The sequence below is a fragment of the Bubalus bubalis genome, chromosome 11 (genome assembly GCF_019923935.1).
Source record: "Bubalus bubalis isolate 160015118507 breed Murrah chromosome 11, NDDB_SH_1, whole genome shotgun sequence".
NCBI lineage: Eukaryota > Metazoa > Chordata > Mammalia > Artiodactyla > Bovidae > Bubalus > Bubalus bubalis.
Window position 1 is genome coordinate 92157833 of NC_059167.1, and position 19795 is coordinate 92177627.

A 19795-nucleotide genomic window follows, 5' to 3' on the forward strand; every position below is an offset into this window, starting at 1 on the left:
CATTTTAAAAATGGCTTAATAATTCCACATCATAGAGATGCCATAATCAATCATTCTGTTATTATTTAAGCTATTTCCATTCAGTTACTTTCATGTAACTCTCAATGTAAATAAATCCGTTTGCAATTCATCTTCTGCGAATAGTTCTGATCCCTTAAAGAAATGCAGACAATGTTTCCATTCAAGAAGAGAAAAACTTCCACTGTTATTCCAAAAGAAGAGATCTTTCCTTTTCCTCTAATAATCTTTTCACGTAAAAGCTAGTTGGAGTCATTCAAGTTTCCTTATTGCAAGGAAGTGTCTCTCCTCCAAAAGAAGGAAGGTGGCGGAAGTCTAACAGTGGCTGACAGTAAACAGAACCAGCATTTTCCTGCCTTATACCTCAGCAAATATGTAAAGCCTCAGTTTTCTCACATGTAGCAGGGCACTTACCTCACAGTGTGGCTGGGAGGGTTTAAAATGAGAAAACAGGGACTTCCTTGGTGGTCCAGTGGCTGGCACTCTACGGTCCCAGAGCAGAGGGCCGGTGTTCAATCCCTAGCCAAGGAACTACATCCCACATGCCATAACCAAGAGTTCACACGCCACAACTAAGACCTGGCACAGCCAAATAGGTGGATTAACTAATTAATTAAAATAAAACATTTTTAAAAATAGGTAAGATAAAATGAGAAAGCATATGCAAACACCTAGCACCTAGCCTGATAAAGAGTAAGGGAGCCCTCTCTTAGCTCTAAAACTTGAATGAAGGAGCTGAGAGGAAGACTGTCTCCTTATTCTTGCCATAAATTAGAGAATATCCCAAGCTCTCAATTCTAGTCTCAGAAGAAAGAAGAACTTTAGGCCACATTTGCAAACTCATGCCCATCAAAATGGTTTGGGTTTTGATCACACTTCAAGGAAGAAGAAGTTTAGGGACTCCCAATTCCCAGGAGTTCCTCCTGCCTGGCGTCTCTCTCCTGAAAGGAGCTACAGCTGCCACTTCCTTACCCCTCGCCCCTACCGTGGAGCAACCCCCACACATCTCCTTTCTCTCTGCTTCTGCCTCTCTGATCTGAGCCCTCCCCTAACCCAACTTTTCAATCTGCCAGTGAGTCTCATTAATACCACTCTGTTCTCCTAAATCCTGTTCAGAACTTTACTGATTTCTTGTTACGTCATCAAATCCAAAAATTTTTTAATGGGATGGTTTTCAAGACCTCCACCATCATCTACCTCTCCCCTCATGCTTCCCTCCACTCTACGCATTCTGTTTGGCTTGGTGTCCACCTTACATGTGTAGTCACAGCAGGCTGAAGCTTACTGCGGATAAATCAACTCTTTACCTGAAGACCCTGACCTCTGTCGAAAGGCAATGCAACCCCAAAGTGGTACTCTGAACTGCTGTCAGCTGCTCACATTTTGATTTTTTTTTTGGGGGGGTGGGGTGGGGAACGTGCATCACATGGCATGTGTGATCTTGTTCCCTGACCAGGGATTAAACCTGCACCCCCTGCAGTGGCGTCTTAACCACTGGACCACCAGGGAAGTCCCAGCTGCTCACTTTTTAGCGTAAACAAGTTTTCAGATTCTCTGCGGGCAAATTTTGGTTGGGCAAGGATCGGGGGAGCCTGGACACCACTAAGGGAAAAGGGCTATCAAGGCTAGGATTGACAGACGTGCCTTCCCAGTACAGCCCAGGAACCACACGTCCCTCCTCCTGCTCCATCTCCAGATGCCTTCTCTTCTGCTGCTCCTTCCTGCACCTCTTGCCCATTCTCCAGGGCCTACGTCATGCCTACCAATCTGGAAGGCAGTCACAGGCCTACACACCCTCCTGACCTTCCACAGCACCCGGGCTGTCCTTCCCACCGCTCTCGTGTATCTAGCACATCGTCTCACGGTCCCCATATTTGTTTCCTAACTTCTTCCAGAAAGTCTTTGAGGGCAGGGACTGGGCCTGCTCCCCACTTGGTAAACATGCGACCGACATTCCTGACTTATCTGGGGGACACTTCACCCTCAGCAGCGCCATTCTGTGGGCGATTTCAGCTCCAGCGCTGCTGGTCTCCGTTGGGAGCACTTTTACCTTTGGGGTACATGGGCTCTCTGCAGTGATGCACATCCGTCACCTACCAAACCATTTACTGAAATAACAGATTTAGGAAGGGACACGACTGACTGATAAAGCAAAAATCAAACAAATGAAAACCCTAAAACTAAAAACAAACAATAAAACTCCATACTCAAAGAGAACAAGGAAGAATAAAACCAAATTCAAATCAAGAAGAGATGATTCCTGCTATTCTCATTTTTAGAGGCTACAAGAAAGAAGGCAGTGAGACGGAAATAGAGGGAGACATATCTGTATACAGTATTTCCTAATTGTATTCATGTGTGTTGAAATGTTTGCGACCAAAAAATCAAACAACAACAAAAACAGTGTTTTAATAGCAGGGGTGACAAAAATTCAAACTTCTTTTCTCCAGAGAATATATGGGCCTTTGTCCCAAAACGAAGTCGTCTTCTAGCGACTTAGGCCAGCACTAGACATTCAGGAGAGCTCCAGTCATTCGAAGTTTCCAGAAAAGCCTTCTCCGCCTGCCCCTCCCCCCGCAACACACACTCTGTTCTCCTCTAGCTCAGGCTTTAAAGACTGTTCCTAGGCTTTGGGACAAATAAAAACCTTTCTGCACAACTGTGCAGTGAGGCAGGACCCAAGTAAATCCCCGGGAATAAACAAGAGCCGCACGTCACAAGGAGCTGGCTGGGGTGAGGGTTCGGTAATGAAGGAGGAGGGGTGGGGAGGGATGAACTCGGCGCTGCAGGCGAGCCTGTCACTCCAGCTGACAGCGAGCGCCTTCCAGCTCTTCACAAGGCAGCGCCCCCAGAGAAGGAGCGCTTAGCTCGAGGGAAACGAACGCGGGCGCCTAAGATAGGAAGGCAGGGTGCGGCGCCGGCCCGCGCAGCGCCTGCCCGCCCCCGGCGGCCGCCCCCCGGGCCTGAGCGAGGGCCCGCGTACCTGGCGTCCGGCTCCGACTCCGACTCCGACTCCCCGGCCGACTCGTCCTCCTCGCCCCCCGACTGCTCCTCGGCATCCGGCGCCCGGGTCTCCTCCTCGTCGGCGCCGAGGGCGCTCTCCGCGGCGTGGCTGCCGTCGCTGCTCGCCATCGCGCCTGCCGGGCCGGAGCTGGAGCCGGAGCCGCCCGCGCCGCGCCTGCTGTTCTCCCTCTGACGGCGCCTCCGGCCCGGCTCGGCGGCTCGGGTTCCCTCCCGGGGGCGGGTGGGCCCCGCGACTTTAAATAGAAGGCGTCAAGAGGTTTCGCCACCGAGCTGGGCCCAGGCTCGGCTTCTGTCTTCCCCGGCGTCTGCCAGTTTCCCCAGCCCTCCCCGCCCCAGTCCAGGCAGCTTCCTGGCGGGCCTTTGGGCAACCGGCGGGCACCGCTCCCTCGCGGCACCCGGCCCCTGCCTCTGCTCTAGAGTGGGTTCGGTAGGCTTTAGGTTTGGGGCCGAGCTGAGCTACTCAGTGGGCCCTTATCCCAACCTAACCACTATTTTCTTACAGAGCAGAGCACTTCCTACTAGTTCAGGCACTCGTAATGATTCCCCGCCAGCTCTGCTGCGGTAGGTTTAACTGATGCTGGTTTGGCTCTGCAGAGTTCGGATGGCTACCTAGCTTGCTCAAGGTCTCCTTGCTAGCAAAGCGACCGAATGGGAGACAAAGTCTGCCCATTTCAAAAGCCCAGTTTTGAACCCCTGTCTCCTTTTATATTTGCAAATCAATAAACTGTGTTCTTTCTCAGTGAGTGACCCTTGGATTATTCAGATAGGAAACTTTCATCTCCACAGATCTTAAACTATGAAGAGGAATAATTTCCCCTACATTGGCCCAAGTCTGTTTTGTCTGAAATTCAACCCAAAGGCCCAGATCATGCCGTGCCATGCTTAAGATACTTCAATGGCTTTCCACTGCTCTGGGACTAAAGCCCAAGCTCCTTGGGAAGATAAATGCTTAACAACTCACATCATAGCTGCCTCCTCTCTTCTTTATAAGTCAGGAGTTCTAACATACATCAAGTCACACCACCCTGTCTTTATTTACAAATTCCTCTCCCCTGAAACTTTCTTCCGGCCTTTATTTACCTGTATACTCATGATTCAAGACTGTACCCTTCTCTGGAATCCCCAGCTTAAGCTCAATACTCCTGCTTCAAGTTCCCACATTATCCTATATTAAAATTGTGTCTCTTTCTTTCCCTGACTAGACGGTTAGTTTGTTACTCATCTTTGTCCCACTATCTCCATTTCTTACAAGCATGGAAGCTTAGCAAAGTACTTAGCATATATTAGGTGCTTAATCAATGTCCCCTGCACTGAAGAGACCAGGACCAAGACCAACTATGTACAAGTAGAGATATCTTTGCAATACATATTTTTTTTTATAAGGATGATTTTATGGCTAGAAGAGCTAACACTGATTTTTAATTACAGAAAATTCTATTCATAGAGTTGTTAAATATGATAAATGTAAATTAGGCAGTATTCCCCAGTAACATGAGCTTTTGTGTGTGCATTAGGTCTGTGAGGAAAAGACCTGCAGCTAGTTGAAACGCAGTTCAGAAGCATCAGCCAGGGGCCATGTGAGGGAAGACAGCAGAGTCCAGTCTTCCAGGGTTCACTAAATCAGGTTTAACATCAGAAATATGCCTTCTCTTACAGGAGCTAGGCTTTTGCATTAGTAACCCCAAATGTCTGCTCACTAGGACAGAAAGGAACCAATTACAGCTATGGGCATCTATTAAATACTAATCAAAACCACAGGTAGTCATTGTGTATTCCCTCCATTTAACTCAAAGTCTGTTACGAACACTAACTACAGTCAACAAGATTTGTGAAGACCCTAGCTCAAACCAATCCACAATTTAGAGCTGCAGTACAAACTGCATGTTTTAAACTTTCTGGCACTACTTTCTCAACAATGCAAATAAACAGAAATGGCCAGATCAATATAAACAGAAAATAAGAGAATGTATTATTCACAACACAAATAAGTAATTCACATTGAAAACAATTTAAAAGCCTAAAAACTTCTCATATATTGACATACCACTTATCTGACATACTTAGCAGTCACAAGTGCATAATCTTAGCTTTGATTTACAACTGGGTATTGATACCCAGTTTGTATTGATTTACAATTGGGTATAAATTTATTAACGTTTTGATCTATTTGTTACAGCAATACAGCTGAAAAGCAGGAGCACTGAGATGGGGCCGCCAGGGGTCACTGAAAGCTGAGAAAACAGTGGCAGTGAAGATGTCCATGATAAATTCTGGGGTTTTACTAGGAAATGTAATACGGTAGAGGGATAATGCCCTAGACACCCGAGAGCTACACAGGATTATGGAGTACTATGGCTATTATTTATTGTTTATAATTATTACCTGGAGTCATTACTAGAATATTAATTAAATACAACACATTCTGATAAAGAAGAGTTGCACAGTATAAAATACAATTAAGAGAAATTTCCAGAAAAAAAAATTAGTATATTAAAGCTTAATTACTTCAAAAGCATTAATCACTAGTAAACTGAAAAAATTCATCTGTGTGGAAAGCTTCATTCCTAATAATGCCAGAGAAATAGGTGCTGATGTGGCTAGTTGGCTTAACCAAAAATGAACTTGATTTCAAGATTCTCTGCATAATCTAAATAATTACACACAATAACCGGATTCAGTTCAGTTCCAGATGAGAACTACACCCTCAATCTCATCTCAGAAGTGAAGACTTCCACAGAAAAAAACAAACAATGCCCCCCAAAAAAAACCATATCATCAATTTTCATATATAAACTTTATTCCATTTGATCATACAAAATTTTAAACTTAAAGAAAAAAATGAAAATATGCACCTTTTACAAGTCAAAAAGCAAGTCTTAGCATTTGAATTGGTCTGCAAAAAATCCAAATACATTAGAGGTAACAAACTGTGCCTCAGCAGGTCTAAAAAAAAGTTGTACACAGTCCTTTTGAAAAAGTTAGAACTGTTTTTTAAGATTATTTATATTTAAATTTACAGGCACTGACCAATTTACAAATATTTACACCAAAAACAACCTTAATAAACACTGTAGCTTTTTTAGCAGCCACCACTATTTCTTCTTGTGGAAAAGAAATACTAAAAAAGAAACCTTTACAAATGCTATGCTTTTATTTATAATAATTTTATGTCTTATCTAGAACATTTTATAGTGGCTTACTACTGACAACTTCCAGTTTAGATTACAATCCTGTAATTGTACACAGATAAAACTCTGAATCTATCAATAGGATATAATCTCAATTTTGATCTTTCAGTTTCTGTTGCTTCATATCACAGGAAAAATAAAAGCAGGAAAATGGGAAGTAAAGCAAAAGGGCATATTGCACTAAGCTATCATAAAGCACAGAGAACTTAATCTTTTCGAAATGTCTACACTGAACCAATTCTTCAAAACAATTCCCTAACTGCTGTGTAATACAGAGTTAGTGCTCATATTACTAGTGCAAAATGTACTGTTGTTCAACACAAAATTTAAAGCAATCTTGAGTCCACCAAAGGCATGTGAGGTACTAATGAAATACTATTATGTATACAACCAGAGCCTCAGTCTTTCCTGATCAGTCAAGTGAGGGCTTAGGGCAACTGTCCACTATCTCCTGCCTCTGTAGTTCTTTGAATGAAATCAAAGATGTCATTTTGCTTCAAGTAACTGAATAACTGACTCAAACCTTCACTTCACTAGAAGAGACTTAGGCAACAAACCATCTATTGAAGGTCCTACTTTAAGGATGTAGGAATCAGACCCTTTCCAAAAAAGTCCACATGTCTCTTCGGTGTTAGCATGTGGTACAATTAATTAAAGTTATAGCAAAAACCTTTTATTTGTTCAGATAATTCCCCAAAAAATATTTTATCTGATCTCCTGAAAATTCATGCCATAATATTACTAACCACCAATGTAAACATTTTCAAAAATACATCTTTAAATCAAAGGGTTTTATTAGGAAACATCATAATAAAATATGCACTCTTTATATAAGTATGTCTTCTTAAGAATAAAACATGAAAACAAGAACAATTAAAAAGAAACCACGATGAAGGTAGACAAAACGTATTATGATGTTACTACTGTTCTTTATTATGAAATAGAGGCCAGTTATCTTTTCAGGATAGCAGCTCTTAAAGGTAGTATACTGTTCAAATCTTTTCTGTTTTTCAATCTGTGCCATGACTGGAAGAGAAAGAAAAAATCATTCTTAAAACCTAAAATATATGTGAAACAAAGGACTGAAAGGGGAGTTATTAGAATGTTAACAGTGATTTTCCTAGGCAGTAAAATTTGGGGTGACTTTTTTTGTGTATGCTTTTAATCTCCCAAGTTTTTAGCAAGAGTAAAAGTATTGCCTCTGTCATCTGAAACAAAATGTTATTTAAAATTTTTACATCTATATAGTTCGAATTCATTCATAAAGAAGTGCACACACAGGTGGTACAAAAAACAAGCAACTGACAATATTAACATTTATTCTCAGATTTAGATGTCATTTAAAATATGAAAGTAATACAAAAACTTTGGGTTTGAGAGAGTAGGGAAAGACTACTTCAATTATTTGATTGACTTATTTTGTATCTAGAAAGCTCTGTCAATTAAAAATTTTATTTATAAAGGAGAGAGTAAATAAAGCATTTTATACAATGAATCTAGATGAGTGAATAGAATTTTTAAGAAGAAAAAAAAAGAAGGAAAATGAAATTCTTGTTTATAAGCTAAAAATTAGGCCCACTACCCAAAAATGTGGCTGCAATCTTTGAGTCTGTTCTCACTTCAATTGTTCAACTGACTAAAAATCTTGGTTTTATACCTAAACAATCACAAGTAGAGACATATGGCGCTAGTGGTAAAGAACCCACCCACCAAAACAAGAGACTTAAGAGATGGGGGCTCAACCCTGGGTCAGGAAGATCCCCTGGAGGAGGGCATGGCAATCGACTATAGTATTCTTGCCCAGAGAATCCCATGGACAGAGCAGCCTGGCAGACTATGGTCTACAGGGTTGCAGAGTCAGACACAACTGAAGCGACTTAGCAAGCATGCAGGCCCACTCATTAATAAGAATGACAATGTAGAAATGCTATTTTTGAGTTCTCAATTTAATCTGAGAGACAAAATATTCCCTCTTGGATACTTGCTTTGCCCTGCAGAATTCCATTTCATTAAAAATTTTCTATTCTGGTTGACAAACTGAGAGGGCCTAATTTGAAGGACAGCTTGTAATATGATACACTTGCATTTTTAATTATCATCAAAATAAAATCTACTTGGTTGTCTTGATAACAAAAAAACTAAACCTCTAAAATTCCTTGATCTCTTTCTTCTGTGAAGCACTCTCTCTTATACGTCTCAAAGTACATATTTCTATCAGTGTGTTTCTACTGTGTACTGTTGAATTACTTGAAGCTAGGAGTCAATCCATCTTAGCAAAACCACTGATGAATACATTCATACTGCGGACTAGGGAGCTAAGGAATAAACTACAGTCTACATATATATGACTAAAGTATATATACATAAAATGTGTGTGCACACACACACACACACACACATCTTGTTTAACTATATTTAACTAGAATATAAATAAAGATAAAATGGAGCCCTCGTTCCTTGTTACAATTGGGTATACAGAAGAAAAACATGGAACAGACATGGCTGTCTTCTAAAGCTACAGGTTCCCTGACATTTTACGGAGAGAAGGGAGTCCTTTAAATTTTATTCACTCATTTTCAGAGCTTAATAAGCTCACTGTGAAAATGCTTATATCCACAAAGTGAAAGCCATGTGAGTAAAAGCAGAGTCAGATCTCTGTAGAGGCAAAGTATTTTTAAATTCAAGTAATAAAGTCCCCACTGTGCCCTACTGATTGCTCCACAGCACAGGAACCAGAGCTATTCTTTCCTATTACATACTTGTTTTTTTTAATTTTCAAAGCACAGTAGTGCACTAATGTTTCTAGAGTTAATCTGATGCATTATTTACCTTTAAAAACTGATCCTTGATCATATCAAATTTCTGCTTTTCATGCACAGCTCTTGCTGTATTTGTTCCATCAAAAGGTTCTACAATGTTAAAATGCACATATAAACAAGATATTATTAAAATGAGAACTTCAGTTTTTTATTTAATTACATGAAACTGCCAATATTTTGACAGTTTCTGACCTACATAATAGCAACTGCATCTTCTTAGATTTATGCTTACAGAAAACAGTTTTATAATAGCTATGAACTATCAAAGTAGATACAATTAAAGTGAGATGTCTAAAATGAAGTAACCAGCACAGGTATTAAGTCTAAATAACAAAAATATTAAGTCTAAATCACAAAAGTTGCTAAGATTTCTGAAGAATTAGCGAGTCAGGAACCTACTGTGAAAAGAATAAATATAAGTTAAAGAATAAAGAGTTATCAAAAAGAATAAAAGCCACTATACCAAGAGATACAGTCAGTGTCAAATATCACAGGAAGGTAATTTTAAATTTAACTTAGAAGACCACTGATTTGTCTAGTAGGAAAAAGGTCAATGCCTTTGAAAGTAGAGGTTTAATACCAGGGAGGACGGCAGACAGTACAGAGAATTATGGGGTGACTAAATGGCTTTAAAAAATGCAGTGAGAACGGTGACTTGGCCGTGAAAGAGAGAAAAACAGGACAGCAAGTGGTCAAGACAAGAGAACAGAAGAAGAAATTTTGTGTGTGTTTCCAACATTACTTTCCATGTCTTCATCCTTACTCTACTCACCCTTCACCCACAAAATAAGAGAGTAGTTCATATACAAACTGATTCTATTTAAGAGAACAAGGAAACTGAAGATAAAAGTGAGAAAAGGAGGATAACTAAAGGCATTAGGAATGAAATGGGGGCTGAAATAATGCCAGTAGCAGGTTAAAACTAGAGTTTACGAATTTTAGCACTAAAAAAGAGGAAAAAAAAAGTACAGAAAGATCCAGCAGGATCTATTTTCAATCAGTAGGATCAAGTCAAGAGTATTTTTCAAAGATAAGAAGATCTATGTATGCTATAAAGTTGAAAGGAGGGACTAAACAGAAAGAGAATGAAGTTATTAGAATGAGGGGGAAGACCTCAAAAAAGTGTGAATCTGATGGAGAGGTTAACTTTAGGTATGTCATATAATCTAATCAGGTTCACAATTTTTAAAATTCCTTTTTTTAATTGCTCCGAAAGGCTATTTCAAACAAGAGTTTATTATCACTGTACTTCTTAGAACAGATAATGCCATATGCCCAACTATCAAATCACATAGTGTACAGCACTTCAAAACTGTATTTAATATTCACAAGAACCAAGTAACTAAAATATAAACACAGTGTGCAATTTAGCAAATCAAACACTAAAGCAGGAGATTCAATTTCACATTTATAAACTCTTAAAATGCTGCGTTATAATTCAAGATTAAAATATTTTAAATTTGAGTGTTTTCCTACAAATGCCATATTTCAACCCTTTAATTCCTTTTTATCTCAAGATTTACAAATGTCATCAATCTGGAATCTGTGAGAACAATATTGCCTCTTGAAGTTAAGTTTCCACCAACCTAAAGAAGTATTCAACTACATGTAAATTAATTTTAGAGAATAGAATATCTCACAGCATTTAATTTTAAAAGAAAAATCAATTTATAGTCATAAAATCAAGCTCAAGCTTGTATCAATTATCAATATTTAAGCATAAAAAAACTAATTTCATTTCAAAGAACCATCACATGAAAAAAGTATTTTCTTCCACCTATAACTCATGAAAATAAATTTCAGCAAACTACAAGCATGAGGGATGCATGTAGACTGCTCAAATCTTATCGACTAGAAACATTTAACACCTAAATTTGTTTATTATTTCTTACAATGAAAGAAGCTTAAACCGTGTTTTAAAAATTAAAATCTTATGATTAAAAAACTTATAAACCACTTTAGGACATAAATATATTACTTTTACATGAAATATAAGCTGAAATTATTCAAGTGCTTCTGTCAGTACTATATAAGTTGGATGGTAAACAGAAACTAGTTGTGGGAAAACTACCTTCTACACAGATGTATTTATTTCTCCATTCAATACCATCAGGCCTGGGAATGGCTTTGGCTTCACGAACTGAAATCATCTGACTATTCCAGCTGTAAAAAGAAAAACATTCATGTTGTTGTACAGCAGAAACTAACACAACATGATAAAGCAATTGTACTCCAACTTTAAAGAAAAGAAAAACATTAATCATGTTAACTATTTTCTTAACTTCCCTTTTACTATTTTTATTTTATCAATAGTTAGGCATACTCTGATTTTCTCATAGAACTGAAATCTGCTTCAGCTCTCTGCACCTCAAGTCTCATTCCCCCTTCTCTACTTCTTTTGTTTCCATAAAACTTAGATTTCTAATCATTTGCTTATGTATGTTATTTATTGTGTCTCCTCTAACTAGATGAGAGCTCCAAGATGCTGAGCTATTTATTTTTGTTTTGTTCTTTTATTGTTCATTTAGTTGCTTAGTATCAACTAGGTATTCAATAAATATTTTTTTAATAAATGTAATAAGAAAAATAATCTGTAAGTAAGCAAACAACTGTTTCTTGTTAAACCCCAGTAAGAATTTTTTATTTTTTAAGAGAGGTGATCTTCTTGTGTTGTTTTTTAGTATCATTAAGTAATTTTTGTTCAGGTGTACCTCTACCGATACAATTTATGGTAGAAATTTTAGAAAAAGAATACTCTATGAAAACATACTGTTATTGCTGTGTATCAGATGTAGCTGTTTATAGTGAAGTTTTAGTCAAGCAAAGCAATTTTATCAGCATGCTTGAAGGTCGACTGTCCAGTCTTTATTAAGGCCTAACCTTACGCTGTTGTTTTTTTAATTTATAATAATTTTGTATACCTTTAAACATTTTAAAAACATATAACTACTCAGCTTGTATTCAAGAAAAAAATGTGTCTGGGGGAAGCTGGTATCTTTTTTTTTTCAGTTGTGTTCAGCTTTTCCATCATTCCAGGAGGAGGAAGACGATAGTTTGGGACGTTCCAAATGCAACACTCATCCTACTATTCCTCCATTTATTAGAGAATCCATAAGGATATAACCGTGGATCCAACATGGCATTTGTTTCTGGAAAACTGACCAATTTCTATGTTAAACATGCAAGAAAACACTGCATCTTGTGAAGTTTCATAATTGAAAATGATCCTCAAAGTATGACTATTTTTTCTTATTCAGAGTACAGTTTAGGAATAGCTTGCAAAGACAGTTTTAAGTTCTTTAAAAATATATGTCAGAATTTATGCTTTTTAAAAGTAAGTGGGCTGTCAAAAAGAAATACTTAGTACTGGTTACAGTAAGATGTTTTAGGTCCTTAAATGTACAGCAGCTCCATCAGTATGGACTTCACACAGAAAAGAAGTACTGTTCTACTGGCCCAAGTGTGTTTCCAAAATCTTCAAGACAACACCGTCAAGGGGAGAGTTCTATAATCACATTGCCAAACCAAACAAGAGGACACAGAATTACATCTTGTGCTACTTAACTTTATTACATGTAAGACAACTTTCACTACTAAAAAATGAACTTTTTCCTGAGACTCCTTGTTTCAAATGTCAACTTACAGGACAGGTGAATCTGCAGTAGAATTAATATTGGAAACATTATGTTAAAAAAAAAAAGAGGTGGACTGATTTTTCCCTCTCAGACAAGTTTAAAACGTTGAAACACCACATCCTGCTGTTAAACTAAAACTTTTACTTCCTTAAGTCAAAGGACTCTCCTTACTTCTATTAAACTCAACCCTGAATTTCTAAACTGGATCACAGAAACATATGTGACACATTCATATTCACTTTTTCATCCCTAACCAGATATTATTTAATCTTCAACCTATAATCAGCCCAAATTATTATTTAAATGACTGTATCATCTGAAGTACTTCACAGAGGGGAAAAAAGAATATTTGAATCACTACTATTTAAACTGATTCAAACGACTACATTTTTAAAGAACTTTTAAATATGTCTAAATTATTAAATATTTCAAATCATAAAACATAATACATAACTTTTATACAATTTTTAATCTTATAGGTGAATTTCAATGTAGAAATCAAATGGTAATTTAGAAATATTTTCCCTACACATTTCCTTCTTTAAAACAAGCTCTAAAGTAAGCCTTTTGTCATACCATATTTCTCTACTGTAACTTCCTTGCCATATGAAAATTTGTTATTGTCAATAATTAAAGTATAAAATAAGACAATCTATAAAAGAGTGATGTTTCAGAAAAAACAACAGATATGGGACTTAATTTAATCTAAAACAGATTAGATAACAATAATCTTTTGAATACAAAACAGATTTCTGACTCTTTATTGGTAAGATATTGGCTTTTTTCATCAGTAATGGTAATGGACTGGTACTCATTTTTTTGTGACAAAGTTTATTTTGAGACAACTGATTAAATTCGAAATGTAGTCTTCAACAACATTACAAAGAAAAATTCTTATAGCAAAGATAAAATGATGGGTCTGATACCACACGGCTACATATATGCTAAAACTAGTTAAATTAAGTGAAAAAATGTTATTTTTTTGGTCTTAGTAATTACTAAGGGCTGAGAAGCAAACACTTTGTTAGGGATTTCAAATCCTGTACACAGAAAAACTTGAATCCTAGAGTTCTGTTTTGACTGGCTTCTCTTCTGCCTGACCCTTTAAATGCCAGTATCAAGACTTTGTCTTTTTCAATCTTCTTCAAATGCTAGACCACCCATCCCAGGCCAGGCTTCCGTACTCTGATGTTTCTTTTCCTAAGTCTTTTTCTCCAGCTATTAAGCCCCAGACCAACATTTACAACAAGATATCCTGCAGACAACACTGGGCCCACATTTTCAAGACTGAATATACCCTGTCCACAGTCAACTATTAAAATCCCTTCCTTGTACATCCCTCAACTCTCCTACCTGCTCTTGCAGCACTGAACAACTATAATTAAATCTTTATTCCAATCCTTTCCCAAGGAGTGAAACAGGACTGGAAAAAAAAAATGCAACCATGTTGACCTTTGAATTTATGATCAGTTTAAATTCATAATGACTTAGCTCAAAAGAATCCTAAATGCTACTGCCCAGCAGTCATCCTGTATTTCCACGGTTCACTCACTCCTTCACTCTTCTACATAACAATTCTGCCTTGTCCCCACCTCTCAAACCTCCTCCCTCACACTCATTCCCCACTGACGTCCAGGCTTCATTTCACTAAAAAAGTAAAGCAGTCAAAAGACAGTATCTACTAGTTCCCACATCAATCCACACTTGTCTGTACATAATTTTCCATTATTATAATGAATCGTCAGTGCTTCTACTCCATTTGTGGTACAGATTCCAATTCTTCTCTATTCAAACAAGAAGACTGTTCAACACTTTGCTTCAACTTGGACTTCTCCGGTGGCAAAGTGGATAAGAATCCACCTGTCAACACAGGGGACACGGGTCTGAGCTGTGGTCCAGGAAGATCCCACATGCTGTGGAGCAACTAAGCCCTAGTACCACAACTACTGAGTCCATGTGCTGCAACTTGTGAAGCCTGCACCTAAAGTCTGAGCACCACAATGAAGAGCAGCCCCCAGTCACAAGAGAAAGCCCACACAAAGCAACCAAGACCCAGTGCAGTCATAAATAAATAAAACTGTTTTTAAAAATTTACAACTTTTCTGGTATCACCAATTTTACCATCAACATGGGTTATTTCTCCTTTCTAAAAACAAATACTCAACTCCACTTAATCCTTCAATTTCTACCCTATTGTTTCTGCCCCCTTTCAGTTCAGTTCAGTTCAGTCGCTCAGTCGTGTCCGACTCTTTGCGGCCTCATGAATCGCAGCACGCCAGGCCTCCCTGTCCATCACCAACTGCCCCCTTTACAAGTATGTAAATCCCCCGAGAGAATTCGCTACACCACCTGTATCTAAATCCTCCCCTCCCTTTCTCTCTTTAGCTCACACCAATAAGGCTTTTTGTCCATACTGTTACGCTAAGACTGCTCCTGCCAAGGGTCCAGTAGCATCCACATTGACCAATGCTTCAATGGTCAGCTTTTAGTTCTCATTTCGTACTTGATCAATCAAAACTGCAACACAAGTAATCACTCCTTCCTCCTCAAAATGTTTTCCCCACTTTGATTCCAAAACACAACATTCTATTGGCTTCCCTCCTTTCTCAATGAGTCTTCCTTTTTAGACTACTACATTACATATTAGTTCCTTCTCATACCTACATCTCATTTTTAGTTCATCTGTATATTATGATACTTTTCAAATGGAAAAATGAAAAGCATATGGGGGAAAGTATGGGGGAAGGGATAGTTAGGTTTGGGATGGCCATGTACACACTGCTATATATAAAATGGATAACCAACAAGGGCCTACTGTATAGCAGATGGAACTCAGCTAAATGTTACGTGGCAGCCTGGACGGGTGGGGAGTTTGGGGAAGAGTGGATACATGTACATGTATGGTTGAGACACTTCATTATCCACCTGAATCTATTACAGAACTGTTTGTTAATCAGCTATACCTCAATATGAAATAAAATGTTTTTAAAAAATTAGAAAACAGCAAAATTCTGTAAAGCAATTATCCTTCAATAAAAAATAATTTAAAAAAATGAAAAAACATAAAATTCAAAAGCAATTCAACAGCTGTTAATACTCTGCCACATTTGCTTGTGTGTGTACCTATATGTGTTTATTTTGAACTAAACCATTTATTAAGCTCTAGCAGAAACTTCATTTCTTAATCCTTTGGCATATACCTAAGAATAAGGCCATTCTCCTTCATAACATCAGCAGCATTAAGACATTAATGTAACTCAAATGCCTTTTATAATTTCACCACCCCAATCAGACTGCAATCAAGCTTCATCCATTGTATTTGATTGTTCCATCTCTTTAATCTGGAAACGTTCCCTCCACTTTTTTAAAACTTTGACTTTTTGAGAAATTAGGCCAGTCACAGAATATCTAAATTGTCTCTCTCTTCATTGCATCACTTAAAACATTCATGTATCTTCTTAACCTTGTATACCTAAGACATCGGAGTATCTAAGGGTTTATTAGTCTTTGGACCTTTCCTCTCTTCTATCTATAGTCCCTTGGTTTTATCAAAAAGTTTTCTAGCTTTTAAATCCCATCTACCAGATGAAAAACCCCTAAAACTGTGACCTCTCTCCTGCACTCTAGACTTACATATCCAACTCTCTAGTTAAAATCTCTACTTGAATATTTTGTGGGTATCTCAATCTTAAAACATTAAAAATCAGTAATGTTTCTTCCTTGCTTTTCGCATCGCACCTAGGAGCATCTCTATACTTTCAGTTGCTTAGGTCTCAAACTTTTAAGTCATTCTTGGCTCTTCTCTTTCTCTATGTCACATTAATCTGGTGCAAATTAAAACATAAGCAAAATCTGACCACTTCTCATCCACTTCCGCTGCAACCACTTTTATCTAAGTCACATGGTTTCTCTTCGATTACCACAATACCTTCCCAAATAGTCTCCCTGCTTCTGCCTCTGGCTCCCCCTTCAGTTTACTTTCATCCAGCAAAATGTTACAAACTAAATCAGATCACGTAATTTTTCTACTGAAACCCCTTCAGTGATTTCCCACTTACAAGAGAAAAACTCAAAGCTATCAAAATTCATTATAAGACCCTACATGACATGGACTTCCTTAATTCTCTGACACCCTTAACTTCTACACTCTGTTCCAGTCACACTGGTCTCTTTGCTGTTCCTTGAACATGAGCAAACCTCCACTTCAGGGTCTTTGCAGTTGCTCTTCCTTCTGTTCTTCTCCCATGTAGACATGTAACTCACAACTTCCACTCCACTGGATCTTTTTTTCAAAGGTCACCTTTTTGGTGAGAACATTCTCTCTCTATGCTAGGTATTAAATGGCAATACAGGTATTAAAACAGCAACAACTACACACATCAGAATCTTTTTTGCTTTTTAAAAAAAATTTTTCTCCACTTACCACCATCTAACATAGTATACATTTTATTTATTGTCTGTCTCTCCATGACTCTCTACATAAACTCCATGAAGACAGTTTTAACTGCCATATCCCCAGTGAATAGAAAATAGCCTGGTATACAGTAGGCACTCAGTGATTTACTGACTAAATAAAATAAGGAATAAGTAAAAATAAGAAGGAGATAAAAAAATTGGATCTTTTGTATTTTTTTTTAAAGTATGTATTTAAGTATATAATTATGTACTTTTAATTCAACAGACAGACTAGCAGTAATGACGTGTGATTAGACATCAAGAAAATAAAGGCGATTATAAAATAGATACCTCTTAAGGTTCCTAGAATCTCCAGTATCTATGAGTCTATAAGATATTTAAAACTTAAATTTTTCTTTTTCCTAAAATATAAATGATTAAACTGACTGTACATCTCCCAGATTCCCTGAGCCATCTGACCCCCTTTCTCCTATCCTGTCAGTTCCCTGCTGAGGGGTACATTTCTAGAAACTTGGCTTCATTTTTGTAATTTTCAGCAGCAAGGTTTAAGGAGAAAACTGTGAGTGAAGAAGGTAAGAAAATCTTAGCAATTTTTAAATGGCTGTATAAAAATCTCTGCAACATTTATACCATGTACTCTAGCATCCTTTCACAGGCATTTAATTCTTTGTCTCTCAGTAAAGCGAATTTTTTAACTGAGTATCTCAAACTTCAGAAGAAATCCTTACAAACCCTTCTAATGGCTGCCAGGATTCCTACAACAGGCACCTAGTTTATTACCATGACTAACTCTTGGCTATGCTCCCTATCGTCAAATTTCTGAAAATATCTGGTACAAAACAACAGTGCACTACATGACCAAACAGGAGATAAATGTCACCTGAATCATGCTTCGTAATAACAAGTGTATCTAAAAGCATTCTAGTGCCATGTCATACCACACAGCAAGCTCAAAGTGAACTAACACACAAATCTGAATGTCTATCATTTTGTTTCAGTCATTTCACTTGAAAATCAAGTGATTTTCAAGGCATTTCCCTAGATGCTCTAATCCTAAACTCAACATGGCAGAAAAATACCTTTCTTCTATGAATCCCTTCCCTCTCTACAAACTTTCCCCAATATCTAATTGACATGACACCACAGATATGCTGATGCAGTCTAACAATTAAGCATGTGAGAGACACATTAAGCATTTGGAGACACTGGAATCTGAGTCTTGGTTCTCTTGTTATCTAACTATATCATCAGAGGACAAAGTTCACAAATTCCCAAAGCGTGAAAGGGAGTTCTTGTGAGGATTAAATGAGATAATACATGGGAATCACTCAGCATACTGCAGGGCACTAGGTAAACATTCATGAAACATTAGCTATTATCATTACAACATCTTAAAAAAGTCTTAACTCCAGAATGATCTTTATAGTCTCTTATGTCCCATACAGACTTAAATTTTTCCTTTATATAAACAAAGGCTCCTCCTTCCTTTATATTTTTGCTGCCTAGACTTACATTCAGGTCCTAATCATTTTTAACCTGAATTATTAAAACTTCATTCTTATTGAACTACTTTCCTTTAGCACTTTTCTTACTCATTTTGTTAACCTAACTCAGTAATTTTTAAGTCACCTTAAGGATCTTTGACTTATATCCATAATCTTTATCCTTCAAAATGATTCTATAACAAGTATTTTCCAAGTACCAATCATCTGACATAGGGCAAGGTAATGGAGACACAAACATTAACAAAACAAATGGAAGTTTATTTGAAGGAATTTAAAGAACACTTCTTCAGGCCCTATGTTTCATCTTATATGAGTCAGGTTTCTTCAAACCTACTGTATGACAGCAGACAGTATCAACATTTCAATAAAGTATCATAGTTAAGAGAGTGAATTTCGCATTCAAAATAATCTGAAATAGTCCCCTTACTACCTATGAGATTTTCAACCAGTTTCCTTACCTCTCCGTATGTCCCACTGGTAAAACAGGCATAAAATAACACCAACTCATGTAAACTCAGTAAGATAATGTGTATGATCTCCTTAGAACAGTTTTTCCCACCAAGTAAAAGCAATTTATTACTCTTACTATTATTGTTCCCCTCTCCAAACCTTTCCAAAACAGTATCCTATGGTTCTTGTGCTCTCCTCCTCTAATGTTTTACCACTCCTAAATTCTCTCATTCCCTCCTTCAAGCTTTCCCAAACTGATGACAAGAATTGCACACAACTCCTAATTCCACTCTATCTGGACTAAGAACTCCCGTAAGAACTTCCAGTTATGGCCAGCCCAATCATACACTTTACTATTTCATGTCTAAGTATCACTCTCACCAAAAGAGGAAAAAATGAGAAGTATTCTTTGATGTATATACCATACAAACACAACTATTTATCCAGATATCTAGTATTAACTACATCTTTTTCCAAGTTTGCTTTAGCTTATTTTTTTACTACAAATTTTAAGTTCCTATAAAATATATATTCCAAATTATATAGCATCTGCAAGGAGATCCAACCAGTCCATCCTAAAGGAGATCAGTCCTGAGTGTTCATTGGAGGGACCGATGTTGAAGCTGAAACTCCAATACTTTGGCCACGTGATACAGAGAGCTGACTCATTTGAAAAGACCCTGATGCTGGGAAAGATTGAGGGCAGGAGGAGAAGGGGACGAGAGGATGAGATGAGTTTG

At 37.7% G+C, this 19795-nt stretch overlaps 2 protein-coding genes across 13 annotated transcripts in view; both read right to left on the minus strand.

Annotated features, from left to right (window-relative positions):
- The window catches only part of CMYA5 (cardiomyopathy associated 5), a 99238-nt gene extending 95878 nt beyond the window's left edge, over window positions 1-3360 (minus strand). Inside the window, exon 1 of one of the 2 annotated variants that reach the window (XM_045162135.1) lies at window positions 3002-3358. In XM_045162135.1, coding sequence (XP_045018070.1) covers window positions 3002-3150 — 149 coding nt within the window. In that variant the 5' untranslated portion in view covers window positions 3151-3358. Of the gene's footprint in view, window positions 1-3001 lie in introns of both variants that reach the window. The other variant, XR_006639753.1, reaches the window with a different exon arrangement.
- Window positions 3361-7006: 3646 nt separating this feature from the next.
- Window positions 7007-19795, minus strand: part of TENT2 (terminal nucleotidyltransferase 2) — a 59587-nt gene continuing 46798 nt past the window's right edge. For 9 of the 11 annotated variants that reach the window (XM_044925444.2, XM_006053973.4, XM_025296357.3 and 6 more), the window contains 3 exons: window positions 11121-11212; window positions 9060-9139; window positions 7007-7256 (listed from right to left, as the gene is read on the minus strand). In XM_044925444.2, the coding sequence (XP_044781379.1) occupies window positions 7182-7256; window positions 9060-9139; window positions 11121-11212 (247 nt within the window). In that variant the 3' untranslated portion in view covers window positions 7007-7181. Of the gene's footprint in view, window positions 7257-9059; window positions 9140-11120; window positions 11213-11485; window positions 12207-12233; window positions 12555-19795 lie in introns of those variants that run through there. The other 2 variants (XM_025296360.3, XM_006053977.4) reach the window with 2 other exon arrangements.